The sequence below is a fragment of the Fonsecaea nubica genome (genome assembly GCF_001646965.1).
Source record: "Fonsecaea nubica strain CBS 269.64 chromosome Unknown Scaff65, whole genome shotgun sequence".
NCBI lineage: Eukaryota > Fungi > Ascomycota > Eurotiomycetes > Chaetothyriales > Herpotrichiellaceae > Fonsecaea > Fonsecaea nubica.
Window position 1 is genome coordinate 18,068 of NW_019173738.1, and position 13,747 is coordinate 31,814.

Consider the following 13,747-nt stretch of genomic DNA (forward strand, 5'->3'; position numbering starts at 1 on the left):
CTGGTCCCCTTGATTCCTCTCTTTCCGTACCATGACGTCGCCCGCTGCGCACCAGGGCACACAAACCTTTGTGTTTTGAAAGTGAAAAGTCATAATCCCAAAGACAAATCCCTCTGAAGGTGGCCCTTTCTACCCGTGAAACCATGGTAGTGTCGTACACTCGGCATCTACAAAAGTCCAAGGAGACGGGGGGGGGAGGAAATAATGGCCCGCATATCGCTGTCTGTGTCTATCTGTTCTGAGGCGTCGCATTGTGCCTAGGGGTTAACGAAGCGAAAACGAAACGACTTTCTCACCCGCCCTCCCAAGAAACTGATCTCGGTTGTTAAACGAGCCGTGTTCGTCAAACTCAAGCCCAATTCGGGCGCAAAAAAAAAGAAACCAATCCCCAGCTTACAAAGGGCACAGGGCCTCTGTTCACCGCGACTTTGGGTCTTGGGGCCTCCTTTGCTTTTGGCCCCTCGTTGCACACGGGGAACATCAACCATCGCCCTTTCGAGCAAACATGGTGCCGGACCTCTGAGGAATGGAGTCCTCGACCAGTAAATCGCTGACCCGCATCAAAAGGGAACTGGTACCTATCGAACCAAAGCCTGCCGTCCTTCCTCCACCAGACGCGGCTCAAGATGGAGGAGACAAGGAAGAAAACAAGCTAGATGGCAAAAAGTTCAAGGACCTGACGCGCGAGGAAAAGCTGCTGGCCATTGTGCGCCACAGCGTCCGACCATTTTCAGACCGACTGGATCCCTTTGCCGCTCTGCCTGTGAGCCTCGACCGCTTCCAGGAGCACCTCATCAGCTTCTATCTGCTCTACTACCCCAAAGCCACGTATGGGTTCAGTCCTCGACTGCGTCCCCACCCGGTGGCCAGCAACTTCTCCATTGCCCTGACCACGCCGGCGTGTTTTCAGGTCATCATGGCACGGTCGGCCCTGTACCGGATCTCACTGAACAAATATGCCACCGACACGGAGAAGAGGTCGCTCGAGCTGGCCGTGATCCGACACAAGGGCGAGGCTCTGAAAATGGTCCGACAGCTGAGTGTCAGGGCGAGCCCCAACCGCAAGGACGACCTGTTGGCATCCATCATCAGTCTAGGCACGTTTGATCGCCGGTCAGGCTCTCAGGAAGCGGCGGGGATGCACTACCAGGCGGTCAGAAAGATCTTGAAGACCACTGGGGGTCCTCTCGCGGTCAACTCGGTGCTCTTGTCGCGCGTCATGTGTTTCTTTGAATGCATCTACGGGACGAGCCCAGAAAGCTACATTTGGGATGTTTCGGATCTCAAGAGGCTGGTGGACAATCTGAACATCTTCCTGGAGAAGCTGCGAGAGTTTGGGCAGTCGCTGTCAAGCACCAGCGTCTTGGCCGCCAAGGGGCGTCGAGAAGCTGACATCGAAGTCGTAGGGAGACGGAAACACCCCTTTGAACTCCAGGAGGGGTCGACGTTGCTTGGGTTGGTGTCCAGACAGCCTCCGCCGGACGCCGAACTCACACAACCGCGACGACTCGAGTTGATATTCCAACTCACATGCCTGCTGACACTGGCCATGATCACCATGGACCTGGCCAGCGATTTCAAGGCGTTACAGACCTACATGGACCATCTGCACCAATCCATCGAAGACCTGCGGCTGGCGGGGCAGAGCTGCAACAACGCCATGTGGCAGATCCAGGTCAGCGACCACAGCGAAGTCCACAGCCGGCGGATCTGGCGGGCGGCGAGTTTCGCCTGGGTCATGAAGCACTGTTCGTACAATGTGCAGCTGTCACTGAAAGAATGGCTGCTGGCATTCTTCACGGGCAAGGGCGTCGAGAAACCGTACCACTTGGGCTCATTCCATTTCAGCTACGCGACCTGAGTTGATGGGTGGGTTTAGGTTCACGGCCCTGGCCAGACTCGCCGCATGCTCCGTCCTCGGGTAGTGGTGACGGACGGACGCGATACTGTCACGACTTGTGCACGAGTACGGAGTACTCGGTACCGAGGGAGTATGTAAACACACGACTCAACACGTGGGAGACTTGTCTGTTTCGGAGGCGAGGCTTCAAGGGGGGAAAACACGTCAGATTAGCTATCGATAATCCCGAGATACGCCAATCGCTAATCGCGGGAAAGTAATCGATAAAATGCTGCGGGTATTTTGTCAACCCGTTCAGTGTGACTCTGGTGACCCTGGCAGTGGGAGGGGCGTTACGGACACGGTGGGTAGAGAAGAGGAGACGAGACGAGATGGTGACGGTAACACTACTTGTACAGCTTGTAACACCACAGCTGGCTGGTTGGTGTCACCAATGTATGTTGGTGCAGGCGAGCTACGAGGACAAGTATGTAAGGGGAGGAGTAGGTAGGGGCTCTGGTGTCTGGCTTAGGGGGCGTGAGGGGTCATGGTGATACCCATAGCGCTCGCTAGGGGTGTCAATACAAAGCGATCCGCAATCCTCCATATTGCCTACATGTACGAGAGATACTCGGTGATCAGCAAACACGTCCCCTACTTGGTACGCGTTTCTATATCCGGAGGGGTCGCCAATCGTGCCGGGTATTAGGGGAGGGGTTGATTGCTTGGTCTCCAAGTACCTTTAACTAAGTGACCACCTACGTGCTTGTTCAGAGGTATGGTGGTAGGCGTGGCAGGGTAATTTGGGTAGTGGGCGGCGTGCGGCGGGTACCTGACGATCTGGCTGGGGCCTAGGCAATACTTGAACTTACCTACCTACGGGTAAGGCTAGGTGGAGAAGTACCTAAATAAAGGACCTCGTACCTAACAAGTACAGTACTACGTACGCAGGCATGTTCGGTACTCCCATAGTCACCTTGGGAGGGACCTATGTAGGTGACCCAAGAGACCTCGTAGAGACTGGTACTTGAAAGAATGTCATGCTGACAACTTCTCCCCAAAGACCCTCACCTCGCATCGCATCAGATCATCACCACCATCATCAGGTCTCCAAGGCTAGCTGGCTAGGCGTGCCAGGCACCCGGAATCAGGATCGTCTCCCATTCCTGTCCCCTTCAATCCCCTTGCAATTTCACCATGACGCCTTGACGCTCTAAAGCTTCCCACCAACCACCGTCCTACTTTACAGTTCCATGCGCTCCGCTCTATCCATTCCGTCGTCTCCACCATCCACCCTCCCTTCGCTCGTGATCCTCTCTGCGCTCCTTAGTACATTATTCCTGCCACTCCACCATCATCACCACACCACACACCACCTTCATTCTCGAACATGTCTTGTTAAACCACCACCTAATACCTACACCCCTCCCCCCCAGGCACAGACCTCATCAATGTGCATCCTGGGGCCTTTCCCTCTTCCTCATTCCTGCTGACACTATGATCACCGCGATGAAATGCATCATCCCTTGCACTTTGTGCTATTGAGCTCGCATTCACCCATGGTCACTCCTTAAAGAATCAACGCACTCACCCTTACGGTTGTCACTCGTTCACTCAACCAAACAAAGTCACTCGTTACCTACTCGCACTCAGTCTTTGATTTGTCCTAGTTCTTATTTCCAGTCATATCATCAACATTATCATTGGATCCAGCTCATATCTCTCGCAAAAAAGGAAAAGAAGATAGAAAATATGTCAGCCAGAGGTACGTACATCCATTCGCCAACTGTGCCCGTAGAAAGAGCGAGTATACTGATGATCCGTGTTCCACAGACGGTGTTTCGACCATCCATGGCATTCCTACAAAATATGTCTCTCTCCTCACGCTCGTTGTCCAAAACTCCTCCCTCGTCCTGGTTATGCGATATTCCCGAATCCTGCCCGGTCCGAGATACCTGAGCTCAACCGCCGTGGTGCTCTCCGAAGTCCTTAAATGTATAATATGCTTGTGCGTCCATGTCAGCGACCAACGACACCAACACCGGTCCTCACAGCTTCCGACCCTCTCCGACGACGCCCCTTCACACTTGAACCCGACCAGCTACGGTCTCAAGCAACTATGGACGGATATCTTTAGTGTTAAAAGTGGCTTTTTCAAGCTCCTCGTACCCGCCATCTTATACACCCTGCAGAACAACCTCCAGTTTGTTGCTGCCACCAACTTGGATGCCGCCACCTTCCAAGTCACCTATCAATGCAAGATCCTGACCACAGCCCTGTTTGCGGTGTTGATGCTGGGCCAGAGCCTGTCAGCTCAAAAGTGGTTATCCCTTGTCATCCTCACGGCCGGAGTAGCCTGTGTGCAAATACCTTCGTCGACAGCCGCGGTCAACACACAGCAAGGCAATTATGTGGTTGGGATTATTGCTGTGGCCATTGCCTGCATTTGTTCGGGATTCGCAGGTGTCTACTTCGAAAAGGTCCTCAAGAACGGCCAGCCCTCGTCCATCTGGGTTCGCAACATCCAGCTGAGCGTCGGCTGTCTGGCCATTGCTCTGACCGGGGCACTGGTCTGGGATGGTCAGGCCATCCGGGAGAAGGGCTTTTTCCAGGGTTACAACTCTGTGGTTTTTGCGACTGTCTGCATCCAGGCGGCAGGCGGCCTCATTGTGGCCATGGTCATCAAGTACGCCGACAACATCCTCAAGGGTTTCGCCACCTCCCTCTCCATCATCCTCTCCACCGTTGCCTCCATCTTCATCTTCAACTTTGTTCCCACGATTTATTTTCTGTTTGGTTCCATATTGGTGTTCTTGGCCACCTATTTGTACAGCGTCCCCGAAGCGCCTAGAGCCATTGAGAGTACCGCTGCAGACCCATCCGAAAAGAATCCAATTCTCGTGGTGGAAGATTACGACGTGGAAAACGGATCGAGTTCGAGTACCATGCAGAGGCCGTTTCGAGATGACAGCGATCCTGAGTCGAGCGACGAAGCCAGTCAAGACAGCATCAGCATCTACGAGCCGGACGATGGCAACTATTCTCGAAACTTTTCGCCGTCGTTGATTTCGGCTTCCACAATGGAAAAGCAAATGCTCCCAGAGTTGGGTCATGTGGCGTGATGTGTGACGCAGAGTCTGGAATTTGTACCATTTATGTGTTTTAAGTATGAAGCATTGGCAGTTGGTTGTCTTGCAAGCTTCACAGCGGGGTTTTTTGAGGTGATATGCTGGCTGCGAAGGGGATGAGACACCCTCGCACCACAATCTGTTTTTGGAAATGCGACATGACTTTTGGATACCAGTTACCCAGTGGAGTAGAGAATGGCGTTTGTTATTAGAGAACTAGAAATGGATATGAATGGTGCATGTCGATGTCCAAAGGAGGTGCCCAGGATCGTTGTTGTTGTAACCACGATATCCCTATATATCCCTTGCAAAGTTGCCCAAATTTCAAAGCTTTCAAACCATCAAAGGTCTGTCTGCTGGTGTATATGAGTGAGTGAGTCTCTTGTGTGATGCTCGTCCGCACCGATCTATGTTGGTTTGGTAGGTTAGTTTTGTTCCTGGTGGCGGATGGGATATACTCGGAATGATTTACATGGCACTGAGGTGGAGTCGTAGCCTCGTAGCCTCGTAGCCTTGTAACATTGCTCCCTTGCAGCTCTTGTTGCCTTGGTAGGTGGGTGGGTGGGTAGATACATAGGTACATGATACAGAAACATAGAAGCACAGAAGATGGTCAATACATATATGTATATACGTACAAGTAAAGTACATGGTTGGCCTTGGTAGGGTACCGGACATCAGACATCAGATGCCAGATACCAGGATACTCGCGACCCTGTCGACCTGTCCACCTGTTCGCCTATCCAAATATTCGTCTACACAACTATCTATCCATCTATCAATCCACCTTTCTGGACATATAGATATCTATCCCGCCACCCAGGTCCCATTCCCAAACCACACGGCCGGCGGGGTGAAATCGCCGTACCACTCTCCCACGCCGCCAACCGCGTGCCTCTTGACGTATGCGAACCTGAAGAACTCCGGGTCCCCTGCCACCACGCTGCGCCGCGTCCAGTGGAAGGTCATGTCCTCCACGTCCGCGAAAAAGGCTTGGAAGCGCAGGACGTCGTTGACGAGGACGGCGATGCCGTCGAAAGAAGACGAGGATGAGGACGACGTCGTCACTCGGTCAAAACTCAAGGTGACGTTCTGCCCAACGATGAGCGGCGCGGTACCTAGCAAAGGGACCACGCTGCCCACGGCGGCGCCGTCTTGTAGGAGCTGGCCCGGCGTCTGCAAGATGCTGTCGAACCCCCACCGCGCGACGCCGTTGAGGAACAGCCCGACCAGGATGCCCTGGTAGAGCAGGCTGGGGCGGGTCTGGAGCGACGTCCCCGGAAGCAGGATCAGCGCCAGGATGTAGTGATGGATGCGGACGTTCATGCCGGGGATCAAAACCAGGGCCACCAACACCGCGCCCACGACGCCGTAGAACGACAGGTACCGCGGCATCCGACCTTCGCTCCGAAAACACCAGGCCTGGCCGACGGCGATGATCAGGAGGATCCCAATAATCAGACACAGCGCCGGGATAGCGCCGGGCTGTTGCTTCAAGTCGTGCGGGGTCAATCGCGATATCGGGATGCGGTCAAAGGTGACGTTGTTCAATGCGCCGACCCAACAACCCCCGAGCCAGAGGACGGTCTTCTCGATCGGGGCCCTGAGATCGGACAACGTTCGACGGACGCAATACCGATAAATGACATGGCCGACGAATGCGGCTGGCAGGAACCGTCGGAACGCCATCGACACCACGTCCGCGTAGTCTTGGTAAAAAGGGGGATCCGAGATCAGGGCCACGTGGAAGAAGACACCCACAAAGATTGACCAGAAAAACGCCGCCGCCGAGGTCACGAAGACGGACAAGACCGAAGTGACCAGGATCGACGTGCCCAGGAACATCCAGCGAGAGTCTCTGCACGCACCAGTCGCCAAGTTGGACGAGTTGAAGGAGAAGGATAGCGGGAAGTTGGACGGGAATCCAATACTGCTGATACCATGGGCATCGACGCTGGGGAAGTTGGACCGTTCTCCAGCACGCAGAAGCACTCCACAGCCGCCCCGGGCATTGGTGGTGATGCCGGCATGGATTGCCGCGGCACATATGAATGAATCACCGCGGTAGATGGCAGAGGCCGGGTCGTCGAGAGATGGCGGCCCTCCGACGACAAGGCTACGATAATTGACTCGCTGAGATCCAATATAATGAGGCTCGAGTAACATGACATCTTTACACCCAGCCGGGCAAACGAACGGAAAGTGATTGTCCTCGAAAGGACGACACTCCTCGCCGTCCAATCCACAAAGCGTACTATTAAGCCTGTACTGGTCAGTGATGATGACCGCCCATGGCGTCCAGACACATACCACAGTCGAGCCGTACAGTCTAGCCTGGTTGGCTGACCATCGACAGAATCAGTGCTCGATACCACCGCCCTTCGAAGTGCCAAAAGGAACAGCCCACTCCACAGAACATAGAGCGTACCCAGAACGAACACCTTGAGCCATTTACCAGGCAAGATCCTGTCAATGAGGTGGTCGCACGCATCTTGGAGCCATTCGGAAGAGTGAATCCGAAAGACTCGAGGCGGTTGTGGACCTTTGATCCAGCTCAGCACCGCTCGTAAAGCAGACTCTGACTTATAGAGCCGGTCATGGCGAGTCCAACGGAAACGCTGATCACCATCTGACCGCTCCGACAGCTCCTGAGGTGCGAGGAGAATGCTTGCTTCTTCGTGGTCATAGTCTTCCAGTCCAGCAGGACCGAGAAAGTTCTCGCGCCCGGAATCGTCCCTTGCAGATTCGACGCTGTTGAGGTTGTGCAAAGAATAGCCCTGATCACCGTTTCCGGATGAGGAAGACGTGGCAGAAGGCTCTATAGAGCGCGATAATGCTCCGTCCGACATTGTATGTCCTCCCTTTCAGTATCCCGCTGTCCTTCCCAAGGACTCAGCCAGATGTATATTTCTTGACCTGGGCGAAAGTGACCGAAGTCAAATAAACGATAAACGATTGCAGCTCCAACAGAGGTGATAGATAGCCAAAACAGGTCTGCCCGAGCTCGCCACCAGCAACATGGTGGATGGCTCCAAGTCCTTGGAAAGATCTAGGGGTGTCTCATAATAATTGCTGCATGTTGCTGTTGCTGTCGCCCCCTTCAAGTCGATTGAGCAGCAAAGTCCAAGGCTGGAAGATGTAGCCAGCAACACAGCCACAGCCTCGTCACATTCATGCCAATACGGAAGGTCTGCCGAGTACGCGTATATCTGTGGAGCCTCGTCCCCGATACGCGTATTGATATATACGGGGCTTTTTACGAGGATCCCCCCTCTGGATCCTCACGCATATCAAACCAAATCTCTCCGTTTCCCTCACAGCCACCCCCCTCTATATCCTTTCAGCTAGACTCGATACATCGACTTACCCGACGCATTCAATCCGCGACCTTGTCATGGTTCCACCATCACAATGAATAGAGACGCATTATCCGCCGGCCAGGCAGGCAGCAGGCAAAGCAAAGTATGGACAGGACAACATGAGATGGGGTACTGGGTATATGTGTATAAATTGAAGAGGTTTGAACCTTGCACTCCTCGTCTCCTCTACCTTCATGCTTTAGCCTTAAAAAAAGAGAATTGCCTTCTGCGTTGTTCATTGCATTTGCATTTCTGCTGCGTTGACTCCCATCCCCCTTCTCTTGTCACCCACGAGAAGCCTCTCGCCTGAACAACTTCAACCGACAAAAATGGCCAACGACAACTCGGACTTTAAACTCTACCACTACGACCCCTCCCTCGTCGCAGCCGTCATCTTCGTCATCTTGTTCGCAGTCGCGTCTTTTCTGCACACGTACCAGCTCATCCGGACGCGGACCTGGTTCTTCATCCCCTTCTGCGTCGGCGGGTACTTTGAGGCCATCGGATATGTTGGACGGGCGATCGGGGCTCAAGAGACCCCGAACTGGAGCGTGGGCGGCTACGTGCTGCAGACGGTCCTGATCCTCGTCGCTCCGGCGCTCTTCGCGGCCACCATCTACATGGAGCTCGGACGGATCATCCTGTTGACGGACGGGAGGAAGTACTCGCTCATGAACCCGCGGTGGCTGACAAAGGTCTTCGTTGCGGGCGATGTCCTCTCTTTCTTGATGCAATCCTCTGGTGAGATCCTTTACCCCCCTTCGATAGAGCACGCTCTTCGGCACGCAAGACTGATACTGACCATCACACCCTGCAGGTGGAGGGATCATGTCCAGCGGGACCGCGTCGTCCATGGACACGGGCAAGAACATCATCATCGGCGGCCTGGTCGTGCAGGTCATCTTCTTCTCCTTCTTCGTCGTCGTGGGCCTGATATTCCACGTGCGGATGCACCGCGCGCCGACGTCCAAGGTCCTCGCCGACGTCGACATCGCCACCGCTTGGAAACAACACATCTACACCCTCTACGCCGGCAGCCTGCTCATCCTGATTCGATCCCTCTTCCGCCTCATCGAGTACGGCCAGGGCAACGACGGCTACCTGATCTCGCACGAGGTGTTCCTCTACGTCTTCGACGCCGTGCTGATGCTCACCACGGTGCTTCTCTTCGCCGTGTTCCATGGGAGCGAGCTCAACGCGCTGTTGAAGCCTGGGAGTGGCAGGGCCGTCAGGAGGGTCCTGTCCATCTACAACCTCAAAGATAACAACAGACAGAGCGTCCTCCTGCGATCTTGATGGGAGAAAGACAGAAAGGCAACTATCGCCAATGTTTTGTTTTGATGTGTTTGCAAACAAAAACAATATCAAGAGATGGATATTTGGGCAACGGTGGTACCGGCTCTGGATACATACATACATACATACCCACGGACGGACGGATGGACGGACAGACAATGGGGCGTTTTTCCCTCCAGAAAGCAGATACTAATTTTCTAGGGCTCGTTTTATTGACGAATATATTATCCCCGCAGGTCGGATTATCAAGTTTTGTTTGTTGGGGTTTTTTCATTGGAGGGAGAGAATAGGGATAGAGATTGGATTATTTTTTTTTACTGTCCTTGCCGGCGCTTGAAGAGCTGATGGGCGGTTACTCGAGAATGATACGACAGCACACCACACACCACACGATGCATGTTCTTCAAGCCGCCCGCGAGAGAGTCACACCTCTGACTGGAAGCAACAGCGGGATAACGGACGGATCTCCCACGTTGTGTACGTGGTAAAGTATTACATATGGCTAGAACCAAAGGACGAGGGACGAGGTAGAGACAAGGCTCCCGCTTACAATGACAAGGTAAAAAAACCGGTCCCTCTGTTTTTTTTTTCGCCTTTTTCTGAAAAAAATCCTCAAATTCTCTTCTATATATATCGCCTCGTAAAAAGCCTCGTTGACCGAGTGATGTGATGATGTATCGTGGTATCTTCTATTTGAAAACATAAGGTTGGTTGGTACAAAACAAACATGGCATTCCCTCCCGCCCCCCAATGGGGAAGTGCCAAACTGTGGTGGCAGAGGACACCATGTATGTATGTAATGTCCATTGTTGAGGTCGAACCATGGCGTCGACGTGCCTGGGGACGGACACAGGTCTCGCGGATCCATCCATGGCTGTTGGCTGCTGCCCCAATTTCCCAGATTTGCTGAAAATATAAGTCAAAGTCTTGCCTTGAGCTGAGTCCAATTGTCCCTCCAGTATCCAACATTTGGTACAAACGCTTCTGAATCGCAACAAAGTAAGTCAAGTTGAGAGGAAAAAGCACCGGGACATTAAAAGTTCTCTTTGCCCCAGACGAAGCTGAAACCCTTGTCGCCTTCACTATACATGTTACACAGTATGTGTAACTGCGAGCCCAGACCTTTGGGACCACAGAAGAATACACCCGCCTCGCCAGGAGAATGCAATTTTCGGATGGCCCGGAAAACCATGTCCCAGTTCGGACGGCCAAAGTTCGTCGGTGTGCGTAGCCCCGTAATGGCGTCTGTGTCACTGCTGTTGAGCATGATATTGTTGGCGTCTGCAGCAGAGATCTTGGCGGTGAGATACTAAAGACGAAACCAGTTAGCAAAATGTGGCTGTGAGAGAACATGGCTCAGGAGAAAGGGGAGAACATACAGCGTGGATCTCGATGGCGTGTTGTTTATCTTGAGCTTCGATGGCCGTGAGCAAACTCTTGAACCACTCCAGTGAGCCAAAGTCGCGGCAAATCCAGAAGAAGTAGACCTTCTTCAACCGTGTCTGATTGTCGCGACCTTGGCTCATGCGGTACCAGATGGACTTGAGGATGCTGGCAAATGGCGTCACTCCGATACCCGCGCCGACCAGCACGGCTGTCTCAAACTTGAACACATCCTCCGAGGCGGATCCAAACGGGCCATCAACGTAGATTCGCGGAAGAAGCTTCTGCAGCCCCCCAGGAGCCATGGATACAACTTCGGAACGAGGCATTTTGCGACCGTCTCCTTTACCGTCGCCCCGGCCTTTGCTGTCCTCGCAACCGAGCGCTTTACCGAGAGCTTTGGTGAAGTTGCCCACCATCCGTACGTGCACCGAGATATAGTCTTCTTCTGGTGCAGACGTCAGGGTGAACGGATGGTACTGCCAGATCGAGACCTCAGGGCAGCAGAGGAAGATATATTGGCCCGCCCGTGTCTTCGTCTTCTCCTTGTGCATCTGGATCTCCACAACATTGCTAGGGTGTTGGATAACCTTGGTGACGAAGGTCTTGTGTCGGCCGCGGATCTCGCGAAGGACTCTCTCCAAGAGGTACGCGAAGCCTCCGTACATCCAGTATTCCCAGAACACGCCCGTCCCGAAGCAGAAAGGGGCGGTATCGGACTTGATCATGCAAAAAGCGCCATGCACGGACCAGAAGACGAAGAACACGATGAAGAGGTGGTGGACGGACCAGAACCGCTCGTAATTGGCGCGACGCGGCTTCTCGATTGACGTAAAGAGCATCGCCATCAAAGCAAAGAGCATAACATAGCCAGACCAACCCGGGCCTGTGACAAAGTTTGCTTTCAGAAAGCCGACGAAACCCAGGTTCTGCTTCGCCGCGAGCTGAGCAAAGTTATTCCAATGCGCAATGGTGTGCACCCAGGTGAAGAAGACGATCGAGTAGGCGACGAGTTTGTGGAAGGTGAGGTTCTTGTCGAAGGGGACAATGCTGTTCAGGGGCGTTTGACGGAGTAAGGATATCAGCGTCCGGCAGACGGGGAAGAGGATCAAGGCGACGTCGAAGTGCAGGACCAGTGCGGCCGACCGCGCAATAGGATATGTGATGCCAAATGTCGCCCGGGCCCCAGTCAAGTTGTCCTTGAGTTGGTAGTTCATGAAGCCGAAGCCAAAGACCAGTCCGTGTACCAGCACGAACACTCCCACCACTATCCTCCTCGAGCCTTCGTTGACCATCCACCTCTCAAACTTCTCTCTCATGTTCAGGTCCCGAGGCGCCTCGCCGCTCACCTCCCCGGACAGCAACATCCTCGACAGAGGAGTTGATCTTGTGCGTTCCGTCATCGTCGAAGTGGTCGACGACGTGTTTGACCTGGCCAACGGCTTCTCGATGTAATACATTGGAGCATTATTGTGCGTCGTAGTGTTGGACCGTCCCAGCGGCTTGTCGTAGAAGTAGGAAGGGTAGGGCGGAGGCATCGACGTGTCCATGGCGTGAAGATGATAATGTAAGGTCCAAGAACTGCGGTCTAGAACTACCTGATACGATTTTGTTTCCAGGACTGGTCCACTGCACACTGCAATTCGGCGACAGATGCTGTGGCAGGGTTCGGACTCGAGACGGTCTTCTCACGACTTTTTCGAAACACAGTCTTGACACAGTATTAGTATGAAGGAAATCACCGGTTCGCTAAGGACTTGGGTATACTTGCCTCGTACAAGTCGGATACCTGGGGAGTTTCAGCGCCGCACGAGCCTGTCTCGGCGTGTTAGAAGCGAAATGAAAGTGGTTCAACCCCGAATCTATGCAAAAAAAGCGAAGACGTCGCACCGGGCAAGTGAAGAAACGAAGATGATCAGCACAAGTAAACAGAACGACCAAGGGACCAGGACGATCGAGAAATAGGACCACAATTGTAGTACATTCTCCCCTCCCCCTTCGGCGCTTCTCGCTACATAATAGACATCGGCGGCATGACAGAGTTTGTCGACCTTTTTCCTGCAGTTTTCAGGGGGAGTTGTGGCAGGTGTAGATCCCGCAGGCCAGAGCCCACAGACGGGGGAAGCGGTGGTCAATCGGGGCACAGAGCCCAGTGCTTGAATATCCACATAGTGGCCGAGGAGAGCGTGACAGGCGTCGAGACCCGATCAGAAGCGAAACCCAGACGCTGTTGACGGAGCTTTCGAGACCGACTTCGAAAAGGTCGTAAGGAGGCTTCGAAGAACGATGATTTGGCGGCGATGCGTGGTGGATGAGGCTTGGTGAAACGCGCCAGGGGTTGGGGGGGCTCCGAAACGGGCCAGCCGGTGCAGAAAAACCAACTCTCTGGACGTCTCGTTGGGGTTTGCCGCTCAGCCTCCTTGTTTCAGTTGATGCAAGGCTTTCCTACACATGCGCATTGGCATGTAACGTACGACTGCCATTATTATCCACCAGGCCATGCAACTATGATCAAGTCTGGATCACCTTTCGGAGGGCACGTGCGCCTGCGCACAATCACAGGCCTCGCAGCCTCATCCTCCTCCGGAGTACGCTCTTCGCAGCCCGAAATCGCCCTCTAATTGGGTGGCCTGGTTTTGTCCCATCCACCTTGGCCATGCATGCGGTCATTCGGCAGCCTACGGATTACTCCTTGTCAGGTTGGGGCAAGGCGGCTGCAGCATCAAATCTCAAGCGTCACC

At 53.8% G+C, this 13,747-nt stretch overlaps 5 protein-coding genes across 5 annotated transcripts; 3 read left to right on the plus strand and 2 right to left on the minus strand.

Annotated features, from left to right (window-relative positions):
* Nucleotides 1-526: 526 nt before the first annotated feature.
* On the plus strand, nucleotides 527-1,861 carry AYO20_08348 (hypothetical protein; the record flags this gene model as incomplete). Its single annotated transcript, XM_022646626.1, has 1 exon — nucleotides 527-1,861. One exon carries the CDS (start codon nucleotides 527-529, stop codon nucleotides 1,859-1,861), a length of 1,335 nt encoding a protein of 444 aa, XP_022497357.1.
* A 1,731-nt stretch (nucleotides 1,862-3,592) lies between these two features.
* AYO20_08349 (hypothetical protein) lies at nucleotides 3,593-4,962 on the plus strand (the record flags this gene model as incomplete). Its single annotated transcript, XM_022646627.1, has 2 exons — nucleotides 3,593-3,605; nucleotides 3,674-4,962. 2 exons carry the CDS (start codon nucleotides 3,593-3,595, stop codon nucleotides 4,960-4,962), a joined length of 1,302 nt encoding a protein of 433 aa, XP_022497358.1.
* An 813-nt stretch (nucleotides 4,963-5,775) lies between these two features.
* On the minus strand, nucleotides 5,776-7,817 carry AYO20_08350 (hypothetical protein; the record flags this gene model as incomplete). The annotated part of the gene is made up of 2 exons (XM_022646628.1): nucleotides 5,776-7,231; nucleotides 7,279-7,817. 2 exons carry the CDS (start codon nucleotides 7,815-7,817, stop codon nucleotides 5,776-5,778), a joined length of 1,995 nt encoding a protein of 664 aa, XP_022497359.1.
* Nucleotides 7,818-8,656: 839 nt separating this feature from the next.
* Nucleotides 8,657-9,623, plus strand: AYO20_08351 (hypothetical protein; the record flags this gene model as incomplete). The annotated part of the gene is made up of 2 exons (XM_022646629.1): nucleotides 8,657-9,068; nucleotides 9,145-9,623. The coding sequence occupies 2 exons, from the start codon at nucleotides 8,657-8,659 to the stop codon at nucleotides 9,621-9,623; spliced, it is 891 nt and encodes a 296-aa protein (XP_022497360.1).
* Nucleotides 9,624-10,656: 1,033 nt separating this feature from the next.
* AYO20_08352 (hypothetical protein) lies at nucleotides 10,657-12,556 on the minus strand (the record flags this gene model as incomplete). Its single annotated transcript, XM_022646630.1, has 2 exons — nucleotides 10,657-10,932; nucleotides 11,003-12,556. The coding sequence occupies 2 exons, from the start codon at nucleotides 12,554-12,556 to the stop codon at nucleotides 10,657-10,659; spliced, it is 1,830 nt and encodes a 609-aa protein (XP_022497361.1).
* Nucleotides 12,557-13,747: the final 1,191 nt, after the last annotated feature.